The 18,635-nt window shown below is 37.8% G+C and overlaps 2 protein-coding genes across 2 annotated transcripts; both read left to right on the top strand.

Annotated features, from left to right (window-relative positions):
- Positions 1-14,744: 14,744 nt before the first annotated feature.
- LOC120782142 (zinc finger MYM-type protein 5-like) lies at positions 14,745-15,566 on the top strand. The gene has a single exon (XM_040114280.1). It carries the CDS (start codon positions 14,745-14,747, stop codon positions 15,564-15,566), a length of 822 nt encoding a protein of 273 aa, XP_039970214.1.
- Positions 15,567-16,276: 710 nt separating this feature from the next.
- LOC120782141 lies at positions 16,277-17,203 on the top strand. Its single transcript, XM_040114279.1, has 2 exons — positions 16,277-17,039; positions 17,082-17,203. Exons 1-2 carry the CDS (start codon positions 16,277-16,279, stop codon positions 17,201-17,203), a joined length of 885 nt encoding a protein of 294 aa, XP_039970213.1.
- The last annotated feature ends 1,432 nt before the right edge of the window (positions 17,204-18,635 follow it).

The raw sequence follows: 18,635 nt of genomic DNA, 5'->3' as shown, positions 1-18,635 counted from the left end.
CGACGAAGTCTTTCTCCCACCACGAAACCCACACCGAATTTGTGCTCTTTTATATTGCCACTGTAGGAAATGCCACAAGGACCTAATCGTCTCAGTTCTTGTCCCGTCCATCACAATTCTTGGACGGATATGATGTCAGTCTTTACTCTCACGAGGGCACTAACCAGCTGGGTAGCGGCACCTTCAAAATAATGGGACCGGATATTCCAGGTGCATGCCCTTAAATCGTAATACTTAATACGTCATCAAAAGGGGGGTGTCTCATATGAGGCTGTTTCGTTCTTTTATTTGAGGGTTTTTTTACGTGCCGGATCCCAAACCAAGTACACAACCCTGGGTAGGGATGTTTCGCCTTCTCACTTTATCTCGCCTTCAAACGGATGTTTGTTTTGGTACCCAGAAGATACTTGGCCTGAGACCGGAAGTCGTGAGCTGCTTTAGCCATATATAAAATAATCGTTTCAGACCGCTCATAAGTGAATGACGCTCAGAAAATTTTCCTCACTTATGTGAACTTCTATACATGGCTTCATCTTGGTTGTCCAGAAACCAGTTTTAGACTCATAGTCTATCTGGCAAAGTTGTTCAAAATGGTCGATATACGATTTCTCCGTTGTTTTTTGACTCCCTATAAATAGAAAGGCAGGAATGCTGGTAAGAATCGGTTTAACTTGCTATGTTAAATAATTCATTGAAAATTATGTGGTTAGGAGAAAAATAAATTTATTGTTTTTTCAATAGATGGTATTAATAACCTGTATCTCGGGTGTATGAGTGCGATCGATTTACACAAATATTTAAAGATGGGCGAATAATGATGATACATTAGATTAATTTAACTAAATCCAGTGGTTTCGATGATGATGGCAGCCATGTCAAATATTGCACAACAAACAATTTTAACCCATTTGAAAGCTATGAGCAAGATCCAAAAGTGTGAAAAATGGGTGCCACATGACTTCAATGAAAGGCAAAAGGAAAACCAAAAAAACCTATACTGGTATGTAGAACATTTTCAATGATTCCATACCCCTGATTCCATTGGAAACACAAACTTACAAACAAACTAATACGATATATGGAGATCAATCCACAAACATAAAAAGAGGTACTATCAATCTAAGAAACAATTTTTATCCATTTGGTTTGCAATTCTAGTTTAAATGGACCAGGTCAAATTTTATATAAAAAAGATTCTGTCATAGTTGAAAGAACAAGAGAACAATGGTAATTATCAGCACAATCGTTAAAATCATGGGTTATTCCGGGACAACCATCAACATCGACTGCAAAAACAGACCGATTCGGTAAGAAGGCTATGTGTTTGGTGGGAACAAAAGGGTGTGCTACATAATGAGCTTTTAAAACCTGCTGAAACTGTTAATACTAATCGCTATAGAAATCAAAAGATAAATTGATCGAAAAAACGACCACAGACGCCTCCAATCTGAGAAAAATATGTTATCCGCTACATTTTTTTCAATTGTGAATGTAGATGGTTTATGAGCGTGAAAAACTGGCTCTCAGCTTTGACAGCTCCTTTGGCACAGGAGAATGTAGTAGCACGAGGCAAAAATGGATGGAATCGGAAGATAAACCCGGTACTGTTCAAAACTACTAAAAGCGCAATAAATCAACTACTGAATACGAATTAAATTTCCCACGATGGTGGAATAAGATATCTTGGGATCCGACCTACCGATTCCGACTAAATTTAGTACATGACATTCTTCATATTTTCCAATGTCAGAGTGTGAAAATGAGCGGAAGCGGACTGCAATCTTTCACTTTTTTCCAATGAAAAAAAAAATTCCCAAATTCAACCAAAACTTTTCAATCCCCTGGGTACCGAATACGTCGATCCCAGTATCTATAGTTGACTTTTGTCCGAAAACATTGGTGAATGTGTGAGATATATGTACAATTAAAATTCAGAGAACCTTTTCCTGGCAATAGAAACTTTGTGTATGCGAATTGGGTTAAATCGGGTCAATACTTCCCTTAGCCCCCATATATCTAATATAAAGATTTTTGAACTTCTAGCTGACTTTGTACCGCATATATCGGCCAATATGTGAGTTATCCCAATGAAAATTACAAAACGTGTTTTACTCATAACAGTGTATCATGGTGCCTAAAATAAATAAAATTGGTTGAAAACGTGACCTAGTACCCATATAACTTGTATTAGGATTGTCGAACATCCGGCTGACTTTACTGCATATGATTGGTGATTGTATGTGAGATAACTTAATGAAACCCAGTGAATATTTTTTAGTATGTAGTGGGATAATAGTTAATAGGTAAACTCGGGTCGATACTACACTCCCACAGACTACGTATAATGATTTTTCTTTCTCTAACAAACCTTGTCCCGAATATGTCGGTCAGTGTATGAGTTATATATGTACCATATATACAGTTAAAATTCCATATAACTCAAAGTTCTCTACGACTCAAGCTCTAGAACTGGCAATGGAAGTCAAATTTCATACAAATTTCCTTCTACAAGACGAAGTTTTTTATGGATTATGGTGATTTAAGTTAGGAAGTTCAACTATACATATAATTGCTGGATTTCGATCCTCTGGTTGACGTTTTACATTTTAAGATATTTTCCTGGCTTTGATTCTTGCCACTTGCAAGAGTGTACAATGTTCGGTTGCACCCGAATTTAGCGCTTCCTTACATGATTATTTACTTATTTACTTGAGTGGTAGAACACCTGCAAATATGCAATATATAATTATTTCAGCATTTTTATACTTTCTGCATTTATGCCAAAGCAGCAAAGCGTCTATCAATATGCAATCTATAATTATTTAAGCATTTTTATTGCATGTTTGTGTTAAATGTTTATACTTTTCGCAGCCTTCCCCCATATTTAACTGCTATAGTTTGCCAATATTTTTCTGAACCTAACGTTTGAAATTAATATAATTATCAGCATAGCGCTAAGCGCATATTTGTGTTTCTTGTTGTTGTTGTTTACTTATGCTCCTGTTAAAGCACTGTTAGGGAATATCCGTATGCAAAATTACATGTCAATGTCTAGACATGAGGAACACAGCGTATAATTAACTGTGCATGACAGCGATGCCGACAATTAGTGTTTGACTTCTACAACAATTTCAGGCATACCACATGTACACATATACACACACATACAAAACTAAACGCGTGTGTGTATGGGTAGCTGCGCGCTTCAGCAACTTTAGTGTCCTGCTCGAATCGCGTCCACCAGTATTTATGTACTTTGAGCTGGAAAGCGTTGTAGGGCTACATTTTGCTGTAGCTGTAGTCCTACGCATTTTCCGCTTTGCGCTCATTGCATCGTCACGTCACGTAACGTAGGGAAAATCCGCTAACTGCAAATGTCAAATGCAAATGCAAGTTGCACAATGAAATGTGGCTAGTCGTGTGGAAGTGAGCTATGGTCATGTTGTTGACAGTTGAAGTCATGGTGGCCGTGGTGGCGGCAGCGACATACACTGAAACCTTAGTTCGGTTAGTTGATACTCTTCATTAAGGACTTTTGTACGTTGCACTGTTGCAGGTGTACGCACAGAGACCATTCAAGAGACGCGTTTAATTAAGATCTTTGAATTGAAATGGATTAGACGAATTTACGCTGGCTACTTTGATAATATCTACATAAACTGATGGCTCGATACAAGTAAGGTACTGAAGTGTTGTAGGCAAAAACAAGAAGAAATATTAACTTCGGCTGCACCAAAGCTACAATACGCTCCACAAGCGCCGTTTATATAGCATAGAAGTGTGTAAATGCAACTCTATTTCGATTTTGATTCATCATTTTATATGGCAGCTAAAGCATATTGGTCCGATTTAAACAATTCCTTTGGCTACTGTAGGTTTTGAATAAAGCTTTAAAAAGCATAGCGAAATCCATATCTTTGCTGCTTATAGCGATGGTGGGCGGGCAAAGAAGTTATCTTAGGCACAACGGTCGGTAAATTCGGCCTCCATGATGAAACATCCCCAAATGGGCATAAGAAAATTCATCTAGCTACCTGGCTGTCTCCGGATTGAAAAGCACGTCCCCAGTGTCTTAGACGTACGCTCCGAGGTCCTAACATCGACTAGGTTCACTATCTTTGTGCAGCAAAAAACGCACGTCAACAAACACAAAGAAGGTTCGACGTCAACAAGCTGTAATCAGAACAGAAAGCGTAACGATTTTTCACTTGATTTGCACTCCTGGTCTCTGAGGGCACACATCAGCAACTCATTATAAGAGAACTGTGGGACGGCAAAGCAAGCTTCTTACGTACAGCTACAGACGAAACCGTTGATTTTCGGAAAAGGCAAAAGAACAGCTGGTACGATTGAGGGTGCCGTGCCGCAGTGGTGAGAAAGCGGACTGGCTACGTTACAATAGAGAAGCGAGACGCATTTGCAGACAAAAAAAGATAGAGGCCGAAATGCGTGATTACGAACAGCAGAATCGGGAAGGTCGGTCTTTTCCGAGCCGTTCGATACCAAACGAGGTTTCAGAAAGGCGACTCCCTTTCATGCGACTTCTTCAATCAAATCTTGGAGAAAATTATTCGGGCTGCAGATCTAAATAGAGAAGGTACAACCTTTTACAAGTATGTATCTCTGCTGGCGTACGCCGATGATATTGATATAATTGGCCTCAACAACCGCGCCGTTAGTTCTGTTTTCTCCAGACTGGATAAAGAAACGAAGCGTATGGGTCTGGAAGTGAACAAGGAAAAGAAGAGAAACCTCCTGTCATGAAACAAACAGTCGTCGCACTCGCTACTTGTCCTCCACGTCACTGTTGACTGTCATAACTTCGTAGTCGTAGGTAATTTCTATCTTGGAACCATCATTACCACTAGCCTCGAAATCCAACCCAGAATAACTCTATACAACAAGTGCTACTTCGGACAGAGTAGGCCATTGAGAAGTAAAGTTCTCAGTCGACGAACAAAGACCAAATTCTACAAGACACGCACCATCCCCGTCCTGCTGTATGTTGTAGAGACATTGACGATGACAATATCTGATGAGTTCTTGTTCTATATGTTCTTGGTCTTGATGCACTATCAGCTGGTATTTTGTACTTACCAGGTAGAATGGTCTTAGCCACCGTTGCGTAAATTTTTGAATCCAAAATAGGACAAAGACATTAGAGATGTCAAATCTACGTTACTTTTGACATAGTTGTAAAGTGTTGCCTTTAGGAACTGGTTTTATGTGTCTGGCATACATCCATAGAAAACTTCTACTGTAAGTTTAATATAGTAAAAGCGATCAAAGCAATCATTTATTTCGTAATGATGATAACGGTTTGCCGAATTGATATCCGCATATATGTATGCCTGTTCGTCAGTCTATAAATGTAGCAAAATAGACACAAATTGAGATATCTCTGGCACTCTGTAGAGGTATGTATTGAATATGGGCAGAATTGAACCACTGACGCGCTCATAACATTGACAGTAAGAAAGATTATGTGTCTTTCAAAATCTTTTGAAAAGTGGGAAGGGTGTTATCTTCTCGTAATTACTAAAGCGAGGCCAACATTCTCAATGGGTATATTTTGTTAAAGCCATGCCTAGCTTGCATTTATATTCAAAACTTCTGTGATTGTGATAACTGTCAGGCAACAAGAATATTTTTGAAATAAGCGTTACAAATAGTGATCCTCTTTCAAAAATTGATCGGATGGAGTTGCTCACGTGTAAGAATGATCTGAGAAATATGGGAGCAATTAGTGAAAATAATCGAACTTTTCAGACTGTGTTTACAAGGTAGGTAAACATTCATCATGTCAAGATTTTAACCTATCTTGAAGCATATACAAATATATATCAGGGTATTAGGGTTTCCTTTTACAAGTCTTTTTGTGCAAATCCCCTGAATTTTCAGTTTTTGCCCTAATTTAAACAAGCTCTTAATTTTCAATTTATGCGCCGCATAAATCACTCCCCCCACATATTTTTTTGGGGATTTTTTGATTTTTTACAATAAACATTTATCTCAAAAGCAAATAAATCTACAACTATAAGAAAGTGATTTGGTAATACGAAATTTTCCATTTCATACAAATAGTCTTAGCAATTTTTTTTCACAAATTCTTTAAAATTTTTCTCAATTCTACTGTATTCATAAAGCACACCATGTCGTATGAGCAACACAGAATGTCTAAATTGCTTTTATGAAAGTTAAGATCATTCATGTATAACTTTAATTACTTGTAGTCTTGTTTATACTTTAAGATGGATGCGAATCATTATTAATGTATGGCTTTGAGCTGATGGAATAAAATTTCTCTGCTTTTGGCCTCATCTGGTTGCTTCTGGATCATTGCTTCTTTACAATTGATAACAGTACAGGTACGAATTAAGAGTTTCGCCATAGAAGCCCAGCTCATAGTAAATGATTGCCTGCCAATTGCACCAAACACGTAACAAATCCATCTTGACCGACCATCATAGGATTTCGCGCGAAAACTCGTTCGCCCAAATAGTTTTTCTGTGAAATAATGCTTTCCGACTACTGGGATGTCATGAAACGTATTATTACTGGCGATGAGTCTTGAATCTACATATGCTCACAACCCGGAAACAGACAGTTAATCGGCAGAATATTGTGGCACAGGTAAGCCTAAAATCGAAAAAACCACGCCAAAGGAGGTCAAAAATCAAGGTTATATGTATTAACAGTTTTCATCGATTACTGAGATGTGGAGCACTCCGAATTCTTACTAACTCGCCAAACTGTCAACAAGGAATACATTTTGAGTGTTACGCGTCATTTGCAGGAAGCTATTCATAGAAATTGGCCGGAATTATGGGCTGACAACTGGTGGTTTTTGCATCACGATAAAGCACCGTCGCATAAATCCTTGCTTTTTTGTGAGTTTTCGCCAAATTTTTAACCAATATTGTGCCGCAACCATCGTTTTCACCTGATTTAGATCCGTGTGAATGTTGGCTATTCAACAAACTCAACTGACCGCTCCTGGGAAAACGGTTCAAGTCAATTGAAGACAAACGTATTGAAGGCTTTTCCGGAAATTGACTTTAAACAACTGTTTTGAGGATTGAAAAAATCGTTAGCGCAAGTGTATTGTGGCCAAGGGGGATTACTTTGAGAAGGACGAATTAGGTTTTGAAGAATGAATTAAAAATTTTAAAATTATGCACAAAGTCTTACTATTTTTTGCTCATAGTAATATAATAGTTTGTCAAAAAAGTCTTGCGGTATTTTCGGTAGTTGGCGCTGAAGTTCTAGTTTTATTCGTCCCATCGGGTCATGCTATACCTTTTTGGAAAGCTCATTTCACGCGCTAACACGTGTTTGATTGATTGTCGTTTCGTTTTTTAAGTCGTTCGTGAGTTATAGCGTCGCAAACATGGAGCAAAATAAAGAGAAAATACGGCATATTTTACAGTACTACTACGATAAAGGCAAAAATGCATCTCAAGTCGCCAATAAAATTTGTGCAGTTTATGGATCTGGTACAGTTTCCATTTCCACCGCACAACGATGGTTTCAACGTTTTCGTTCTGGTGTAGAGGTGGTCGAAGATGCGCCACGCTCCGGAAGGCCTGTCGTCGAAAATTGCGATAAAATCGCTGAATTTGTCGAAAGAGACCGGCATAGTAGCAGCCGTAGTATCGGTCAAGAGCTGGGCATGAGTCATCACAAATTCAATTCAATTTCAAAAAAAAAAAAATCAATAAAAATATCGCAAGACTTTTTTGACAACCCATTATATGCTATGGTTCATGCTCCGATATAAAAATACGTACGACCATATATGTATATGTATGTGTATTTATTTTCTCCATAAAGTTTCAGAATAATTAATATTATTTGGCAGCAACGTACATACAGTTAATTATCTTATAACGGTAGATAAATACCATAGATTATGAGCTACATGCGCTTCGACTGAGTAATGCCACTTAATACTCATACATAATTGCTGCAAAAGAAGTTGATTTAAATACGATATATACATATATGTGTGTGAGTGTATATTCATATGCATGTATGCACAAACAGCATTAATCGCCGATTGATTGACTACAAATAATGAATTCAATAACAAAAGACAGCGGCAAGGCTTCATTTCCAATCAGGCGAAAGCACATAAAGGGATGTATATATACTTATGTTTATCGTTAAGCAATAACGGTAAACACCTGCACAGCATATCTGGATTAAATATTGTTGTTGTTGCTGAGTGTATACTATATGTGCTTGCAATCAATAATAAATACAATATTTATGCTTTTCATTTAAGAAATTTTCATATCCTGTTAATTTATGTAACATTTCCGTTTTTATCTGTCAAAAAAAGACGATGCGTTGGAAGTATAAAATGCGAAAAGAAAGCAAATGATTACGCAGAAAAATGGAATTGTGAAGACACTTGATATGTGAAATGCATTCATTTATAATTTATGTAGCAGCTACTGGCTCGTGCAGGCAATTTCTGATTGTGCAAATGGCAGGAGATGGCAGCCGTGGGCTTATTCGCAAGCTGCGCACATATGAGTACATACATTAGGGGTGTACATATTTTTTTTTAATTTTTAATGTTAGTCGTTTCTTCTTTTCGCAATGTGGCGCCAATTGGAGATTCCAAGCGAAGACAGGTCCTTCTCTACCTGATCTTTATAACAGAGTGGAGGTTTTCCTCTTCTTCTGCTTCATCCGGCGGGTACTGTGTCGAATACTTTCAGAGCCGGAGTGTTTTCGTCCATTCGTACGACATGACCTAGCAAGCGTCGCCGCTGTCTTTTAATTCACTAATGTAGTTGTACAAGCTCGTAACTTCGATTCTTTAGATGTTGTCATCGTCCATGCTTCTGCACCGTACAGCAGAATGGGAATAATGAGTGACTTATAGAGTTTGGTTTTTGTTCGTCGAGAGAGGACTTTACTTTTCAATTGCCTACTCAGTCCGAAGTAGCACCGGTTGACAAGAATTATTCCAAGATTGACGAAATTATCAACGACTTCAAAGTTATGACTGTCAACAGTGACATGGGAGCCAAGTCGCGAGTGCGATGATTGTGTGTTTGATGACAGGAGATATTTCGTCATGCCCTTGTTCATCACCAGACCCATTTGCTTCATTTCCTTATCCATTCTGGAAAAATCAGAACTAACGACGCGGTTGTTATGGCTAATGATATCGATGTTTAACTCTGAAGCTGGAATTATTTTCTCCAGAAGTAGATTAAAGTAGGCGCACGATAGAAAGTCGCGTTGTCTGAAAGCTCATTTGTTATTGAATGGCTTGGAGAAAGTTCCTTCCTGATCCTGATAAAGTTTTTGGTACTGTTCAACAACAGTTTACACAGCGTTATTAGTTTTGTTGGAATACCAAATTCAGACACAGCAGTTCATTTTCGTGTTGTCAAAAGCAGCTTTGAAATCGACGAAGAGGTGATGTGTGTCGATCCCCTTTTCAGTGGTCGTTTCCAAAACTTGACGTATGGTGAATAGCTGGTCATTAGTTGATTTTCCATTATATGGCTTCCCTCTTCAACTCTCAGTATTTATTACATCCTGCACGTGTTTGGTCAATTGACGTAATGCGATATAGGCAGTCTGTTGTCTATCCACTGCGAGCCGGCACTTCACATCGTATCAGCTGTTCTTTCACTTGCAGCTGTACGTAAGGAGCTTGAAATGCCGTTACCTTACATAGAGTTGCTGATAAGTACTTTTAGAGAGCAGAAAGTTGTTCAGCTGTCTGTTATGATTGCTGCTTCTGGACGTCGAACCCTCCTTGTGTTTTTTTTTTGCTGCACAGAAGTGGATACATATCTTCGCTGCAACAAGGTAGTGGTCCGAGTCAATACTAAAACTTCGGAGCGAGTGCACGTCCAAAAACACTTTAGACGTGTCTTTCGTCTATCACAATATGATCGATCTGGTTGGAGGCTTTTTATACCCTGAACAGGGTATATTAAGTTTGTCACGAAGTTTGTAACAGCCAGAAGGAAGCATCGGCGACCCTATAAAGCATATAATAAATGATCGGTATGCTGATCTGAATCGATTTAGCCATGTCCGTCTGTCTGTCTGTATATATACGAATTAGCTTCTCAGTTCTTAAGATATCGTTTTGAAATTTTGATAACGTCATTTCCTCTTCAAGAAGATTTCGATTTTGAAATTTGTTTCAGTAAACGTTTTCCCAAGTTTAAAACAAAATTTAATATTTACTCTTTGCATTTTTTCCGATTGTAGTTGTCTTAAAATTGTACGAGATGTCAACAAGAGATCAAACTTTTTATTTCATATACCCACCAATAGGTGGCGCCCCCAGAAACAGTTATATTTAAAAAGTTCTGTTTCTTTTGCGACAGACCTTGTATATAAATGATCAGTATACTGAGCTGAGTCGATTTAGCCATGTCCGTCTGTCTGTCTGTCCGTCTGTCTGTATATATACGAATTAGCCTCTCAATTCTTAAGATATCGTTTTGAAATTTTGATAACGTTATTTCCTCTTCAAGAAGGTGCTCATTTGTCGGATCTGCCGATATCGGACTACAATAACATATAGCTGCCATACGAACGATCGGAATCAAGGGCTTGTATGGAAAACTTTTGCATTTGAAGACATATCTTCACGAAATTTGACATGGATTACTGCTTAGGGTAATAATATAATCTCCGAAAAAATTGTTCAGATCGGATTACTATAACATATAGCTTCCATACAAACTGAACACATAGTTACTAAAAGAAATGCACCTGTGAAGGGTATATTAGCTTCGGTGCAGCCGACATACATATACATAATAAAATTTTAAACCGATATCTCAAATAGTTTTTGGCGTACAGTCTTCTAAAGAATAGGCACTCAGTTCAATTAGCTCCATTAGTTCATCTTTAATCGAACTTCTTTCAAAACCATATATTTCAAATTTCCATAAGTGCGTGTTCCATATATGTATAATCGTTCGAAAGTGATTTACCAAAAGCTTTGCCACTCTTAGCAAAAATTGGAAACTATTTTTGAAGTTTTATGAAAACTGACAGAACCACCCTAATGTACATATGACTATATACATATTCATATTGTATATAAAGTATATTCCCTGGGAATTATAACATTTATTATAAAAGCAAACACATAAATATGTTACATATATTTAATTACAATGCCAAATACAGTAGTGTTTCAAGTGAAACTTACATAGCATTTAATAACGACAGCCACAATACGAGCGATATGCCTTTGTGGTTGGTTGTTGAATTTTTGGTCGGCCATTTTTGCCGGAAATTCGTTGTCTCTCCTGTGTCGTTCAAGCGCCATTTTATTGTTTACATGTGCACATATTTATTTAGGTATACATTTGTATGAATATTGGCATAAAATATATATATCTTTTCTTGAATTAATTCTATATATGCAGGGTGCGACAGTAAAGATATCCAGGAGTGCAAACAAGAATTAAAATTGTTAATCCATTAGCAGATTATGTTCCCTGCGCTGCTCATTTCTTGAATTTAGTAGGAACTTGTCTGACCGACTGAATCTGTAAACGAAACGGTTTATATTTTTCTTCAGCCTTAATTAATCTCAATTGATCTTATCATATGTAAAAAATTTGGAAATTCAAGTAAATAGGCGCTTGTAAATTGCCTTTTATATTTCGGGAATATAGTTTTTCATAATATTCACCCTTAAGATCTATGTATGTGTCGAAACATTTTGAGTATGTAGAACACCCAATATGTTAAACTTTATGATTAAGTTCTCAGTTGACAGATTTTAACACTAGGATTGCCAAATCTCGAAATATTAAAGGCAACCTACGGCATCTAGGGATTTTTTGACATTTTGCTTGGTGTCTCAATGATGGCTTCGATGTTTCATGAATCTTGAAAGGATTTTTTATTCCCAAAATATGATATAATGATACTGATTTTTTGTTTCCTTAGATGTTTTACTTATTAATGCCGACCTTCAATAAAAAATGGTCAAAATTGAGTCGATACAATCGAATGATTATTCTACGAAAAACGCCCCTATTTCGACGCATTGATTTGGCGCGAATTGATTTATGCTTAGATTGGTTAGTATATATCAAAGCCGTTGAATATATACTCGATATCTAATATGTATGTATGTATATAAAATTCTCGTGTCACGGTGTACGTTATTGAACTCCTCTGAAACCGCTCGACCGATTTTCGTGAATCTTAGCGTGCATATCGGCTAGGGTGGAGAATCGGACAACATCTATTTTTCATCCTCCTAAATGTTAAGGGAAATTGGAAAATTACCAAAAAGTAACATTTTTCCATACAAATTTTTTTTTTCAATTTTTGTTTGTTTTGTTTTTCAATATTTTTATTTGTCAAATATTTGAATCATTCAATTTCGGTCGCATGCTTTTTTTATTCCGGCTATATACATACATATATATAAGAAAGTTGTGTTAGTTACACCATTTATAACTCAAGAACGGCTGAATCGATTTAACTGAAAATTGGTGGGAAGGTAGCTTAGAACCAGGGTAAGGACATAGGATACATTTTATCTCTTTTTGTCAAAATTTAATTCAACTCATAAATACAAAGATTATATTTCAAATCATCCTCCTTTCCTTGAATATATGCGTACAATTTTAAACAGATTCTTCCTCAAAACTAATACAATTGCTAAGTATTTAGAATAGTAGAAAAGAACTGCAACCAAATACGCAGTGAAATAGATTATAACTGGCTCAGTAATCCAGCCGATTTTTTTGTCTTTCCACGCTTGAAAACCGGTTCACCATGTGCAGTCCACAAGAATGACTGTCGGTTGAATTCCAGTGAGAAATGATGGAGCTATGTTTCTATTGTCACACACCGACGCAAAAATTCGGTTTTATTTCAAACACTTCTCAGAATCAGTTATTCGTTGTTCTGTTGGATTATGAACTTGTGAGACAACCACTTTGTACAGAGCTTTCTCCTCTTTAGAGCATCATTGTTCTCGGTTCCCCAAAAAGCAATGCTTTATAATTACACGAAATGCTTTATGATCCATTTTTTTGTAAACTAACACAAGTTGCTTCAGAAAAATGCTATATCTCATTAACTAATAGGTATAATCTTACTAATAGAAATCATATAGATGGTAGTAGTAGAATTATCTATGTATCAGCCACAGCGAAGCGTGGACGGATCCTCTAGTATTTATATATGTACGAGTATATACATATATACTTACTTACTTACTTACTTGTACAAGATCCGTTACAAAGTAAACAGGATTTTGAATCTAACGCCCAGAGCCGTAACTAGGGCGTGGCGAAGGTGGCACCCGCCACGGGCGCTACAGTCGCAGAGGCGCAACGTAGGTTGAGCCTACATACGCCTGACGAAGTATCGGTTGCTGAGCGTCCGAAAGAGCTACCGTCTGAAACTGGCGCGTCACCCACGGCGGGCGAAACAAGAGACATAGGCCGCGAACGGACCGAAAAAACTGCAGCGCCAGAGCCAGTGCAGTGAGCAGCAATGCGGGAAGTACCACGTGCCAGTGCGAATGTAATCGTCGCGAGGCAGCGCAAAAGCAAGGGCACCCGTGGACGTGCTATTCTAGAAATCGAGGGCGCCACGCTATTGGTGCGAGTCTGTCAGTCCTGTTTCTGTGCCCACTGCCGGCCGTGCCGTGTGTTGTGCTATAGGCCAGTCAGCCTCAATCTGTGTTCATCTGTGATCCAGGTGACAAAACGCATGCTTTTTCAATAACATATGATGCAATGATGTAAAATTGTGCAAATTGTAGATTTTGTTTTCCATAGACAATGAGGACTATCGGAAGGTGCTTTCTGATTTTCGGTATAACTTCCGGTTTAGCCGGAAATACTATCAATTTTTGTCTTTCAAACGACACATACATGTTTTTCTTCAGTTTTGGAATAAACATTCATTCCCCTCTAGAATAATATACAATGTGCATAAATTCCAAGAAAATAGTATTTGAAAATTGTATCCTAATCTAGCAATATCAACTACACATCAAGGTTCCTATTTATAATATCCATGGAAACTTGCCATTAGTCGTTTTACGTTATTGTATGGATAATTAGTTCCTATTCCAAAATCAAGGAAAAAAATATGTAGGTGCCATTTGAAAAACAAAAATTGGTAGTATTTCCGGTCAAAGCGCAACTCACTCAGGTCGAGTACAGATGACTAGTGACGGAGAGATTGCAAAATGTAAAAGCAATTCTTTAGAAACACTGGGTTGATTCCTAATATACGGTATGTTCTTCCGGCTCGGCTCGGAGCCGCTCGACTCATAGCCGAGCGAACGTGAGTGGAATGTGCGCGGCGCGCGATTGATCTCAGCTCCCCACACTTGCGTATTCCACAAGCCGCATGGTGTAATGGCAAAGCGCTTGCTTACGGATCCAGGGTCATGGATTCGAACCCTATCCCTCACATTCTTTCTACTTTTTTCCTTGATTTATGATTTTTTACTCGTTTCTCTGCCTTTTTTTTTAGTTCTATTTTTCATTTTACTCTAGATCTCAAGATTGAATTTCTAGTCTGATAGGTATTGCAGTGGATTCATCATCATACCATATTAGTACTGCCAGAAAACATTTGGATACTTAGCGGAAGAAAATTGCGAGTGAGTATACCTACTGTAACTAATAAAACATACATAGTTATTAAAATTTTCTCAACTGTATTTTGAACAATTATTTTTTATAAATATTTACTTTTTTATAGAGATGCCTCCAAAGAAGAAATTGTCGGGTGCTCAATTCAAGCAGATTCGCGAAGAGAAAAAGGCTGCAGCAGTAAAAAATAGTGGTAATATCCAGCAATTCTTCACGAGGAAATTACCATCAACGCAGACTGCACAATCGCAATCAGAAGACGAAAATGATGAATTGAATAGAGAACAAAACATGGAAGTGCAATGCAACGATACGCTTTCTGAGACGGATTCCTCAAATCAGCACAGAGTGGGACAGGAAGAAGATTCGATTGAAATCAATTTCAATAATCCCAAAACATGGAAAATTGATAAAAATTCCATCAAATTATATATCGAACAGGGTCCTATAAATGGTGACGATATTTCCGTGTACCCAGTTACAAATAATAGACGTTTTGAGAAAAAATGGTTTACTCGAATTATGACAAATGGTGAGAAAGTACACAGGAACTGGTTGATCTACTGTGAACAGCTTGACTCTCTGTTTTGTTTTCCGTGTATCCTCTTCAACGATGACAGGAGCAGCATTTGGTTGAACGGCTTCAACGACTGGCAACATTGGATTGAGAATCCCTATTTACCGAGACACGAAAACTCGACGTCTCATAGATACAATTATATAAAAATTAAAACATTTGAGAAGAAGTTGAAATGTGGCGGTTTCATCGATGACCATCTTCTCAAAGAATTTGATAAGGAAAGAGCAAAGTGGCGACATATTTTAAAAGTGATACTCGATGCAATTTTTCACTGCGTCAAAAACAACGACGCCCTTAGAGGTAGCAGTGAAGTAATTGGGCGACCAGACTGTGGTCGATTTGAACACTATTGAATTGATTAGCCACTATGATGCCACAATAAAAAAACATATCGAGACACACAATAAAGGCACAATCTCATATTTTTCACCGGCGATTCAAAACGAATTGATCAATTTGGCTGCCCAGCAAGTGCAATCACATATAATTAGCGACATAAAAGCAGCTAAATATTTCTCAATCCTCTTCGATTGTACGACCGACATTTCTCACAAAGAACAGATGGTTCAAATAATTCGGTACGTTAAAATCGAAAACAAGAAATGTACAATTGAAGAAAGCTTCATCACGTTTATTAACACCGAAGAAAAACCGGTGAAGGTCTTTCGGGAGAAATTCTTGATAAATTAAGAAAAGATGGGCTAGACATTGCAAATGTACGAGGACAGTCTTATGACAACGGAGCTAATATGGCAGGCAAATATAAAGGTGTGCAGTCGAGAATATTAGCTTTGAACGTGAATGCTCGGTTTATTCCATGTACTACTCATAGCCTAAATTTGATTGGGGTCAATGCTGCCAACGTGATACCGCAAATGCAAACTTTTGGTATCATCAACAAACGTACAATTTTTTTGTTGGATCGGCAACTCGTTGGAAATTTTTGCAAAGCAGAACTAAAAATAACGTTGAAAGGAACCTGTGACACGCGGTGGTCGTCAAAAGCTAATGCCGTGCACGCCCTGAACTCTCAACTGCCTACTGTTGTGGAAATACTAAAAAAATGACAGAAGGTGATCATCAGACAGGCGATACAATAGTACAAGCCAAGTCTCTTCTCAAGTCGATACAAACCTTCGAATTCATAGTACTACTGAAGTTTTGGGATTCGCTTCTATCGCAAATCAATCGTGTCAACCTCGCACTGCAAGACAAAAAACTCGATATTGCTCGTGTCGCAAAAATGATAAAAGAATTGCTGTCACAATTAACCATATACCGAGAGACTTTCTTCACAACAATTTTGCAATCATCAATTGTGACAGCTGAACAATTGCAAGTAACACCAGATTTCCAAGATACTCGAAAACGACCAAAGAAAATGATGCCGGGAGAAAAAGCGAAAGATGAATCTCCATCTATAAGTGCCCAAACTCATTTCAAAGCAGGATTGATCCAAGTTATTGATCTTATGATTGCCCAAATGAATACCCGGTTCATCGCTTTAAATGAAGTTGCCGATGATTTCGCATTTTTGAGCGATCAAGCAATTGTGAACACCAGTGTTACTGAACTCACCAAAATAGCGGCAGATCTCGCTATCAAATATCCTGATGACTTGGATCCGCATGAATTTTCATCAGAAATTGAGAGTTTCAAATTTCAAGCAACGACGCTGATGAGTGAAGCCACAGACATGAACCATTTGAATGTATTAGAAAAAATATTCGATCTGTCGCTCGAGGATGTATATCCGAACATAACAACAGCACTGAGAATATTCTTATGCATGCTTGTGACGACGGCTACTTGCGAGCGTTCTTTTAGTAAGCTAAAACTCATCAAATCTTATCTTCGTTCCTCTTTAGGCCAGGAACGGTTGGCGAATATCTCTATTTTGTCGATTGAGAAGGATACTACAACACGTCTCAATTTCGATAAAATAATCGATTTATTTGCAGAGGCGAAATCCAGAAAAGTATTATTCTGAACGATATAAGCGATCCTTGTATAAATTATTATTGAAAATAAGATGTACGTTCTTTCACTTGTAAATATATGATTTTTGATTTGGACAACATCGGTTTCCATTATACTATATGGTAAGGCGCAAACAGCAAGATTGTTGCCACAGGCGCTGAAGCAGCTAGTTCCGGCTCTGCTCGTAGGCAACCATAGCTTCACCTACTGTCGCGGTTTGAGGCAACAAAATACTATGCTATCACAGTTTTTGGTAATAGTATTAACCGCGCTTTTATTTGCATACGTTTTCAATATATGGATTAAAAGTAAATTACAATATATATTAGGGTGATTAAAAAATTTATTTTTTTTTTTCAATTGGTACTCGCAAAAATAGGTTCCTAGACACCTCTAAGAAAGCCTCTCCAAATATGAGTTTTTAATTCTAACGGGAAGGTCCTCCGCCTAACGGTTTTCTATTTTTTCTTATTATCAGATAGAAAAATTTATATCTCGCTTCCAACTACTTGAAAAAATATCTTGTTAATTAGGTTTTGTAGGAAATTGAATGCTCTAAAATATGGTCTCGTATGATTTTTTCGTAAACCCAACCGTTTAAAAGATATTAACGGTTGAAATTTGACTATTTTTGGAAAAATTTTTTATTTCTTATGAATTTTCTAACTCAATGAAAAAAATGATCTAGTGGCTGATGTTCAGAGCATACTAAAGTTATCGAAGGAACACTTCTCTATCCGGCTGAGCGATATTGAAAAAGTAACATGTGAAGATGGTGAACCCGATTCCTCAGTCGTTGACGATGGAATTGATGTTCCATTGTCCATTGGATAAAAGCATGTTGGACGATTGGAACCTGGTGTACTATTACCACTCCATAAAAAGTGGACCCCACAATGTAGGCCAATTATGATATGATAAGCCTTCTTCATATTGCATAGAAGGTCTTATCGAGCATAGTGTGTGAACAACTGAAGCCCACCGTCAACAAACTGATTGAACTTTATCAACAACCGGAATGTTTTACGTAGGTACTTGCTGACGTCAGCCTTACTCCACGGTACTCAAAGGTACAACGGATCAAATCAATGCGTTGATCAGCGCACTGAAAATGCCTGGCATTTTCAGTACCAATTGGCAGTGTGGAATGGACACACTAACCACCTTGGTAGGGTTCGAGGCCCATCTAAAACCTTTGCCGTACTATGAGTCCGGCACCCGGTTGCAATGCAACTCCACATCTAACTGACAAAAAGTCAATTCTACCCGCATTTGGGTACAAACCACAACCACCACGATACTCGATAGCAAAAGGTCGAGTGAGCTCTTTGCCGTCAGTAAAGCTAGAGCCTCTCTCTGGTTGCGACGGTTCTAGCTGGCCATTGCCCTATTGGCGTACACCCTTTTAGGTTGAAAATCTTACCGGCAACAAGCTGACCTTA

The sequence above is a fragment of the Bactrocera tryoni genome, unplaced genomic scaffold, assembly GCF_016617805.1.
Source record: "Bactrocera tryoni isolate S06 unplaced genomic scaffold, CSIRO_BtryS06_freeze2 scaffold_963, whole genome shotgun sequence".
Classification (NCBI taxonomy): Eukaryota; Metazoa; Arthropoda; class Insecta; order Diptera; family Tephritidae; genus Bactrocera; species Bactrocera tryoni.
This window is presented reverse-complemented; position numbering and strand designations above follow the sequence as displayed.

Excerpts from the sequence above, each read along its gene's own strand:
- LOC120782141 (XM_040114279.1), top strand. The coding sequence starts at position 16,277 with ATGACAGAAGGTGATCATCAGACAGGCGATACAATAGTACAAGCCAAG. Across the intron at positions 17,040-17,081 it reads TACTTGCGAGCGTTCTTTTA|GCCAGGAACGGTTGGCGAAT; the intron begins GTAAGCTAAAAC and ends GTTCCTCTTTAG.
- LOC120782142 (XM_040114280.1), top strand. The coding sequence starts at position 14,745 with ATGCCTCCAAAGAAGAAATTGTCGGGTGCTCAATTCAAGCAGATTCGC.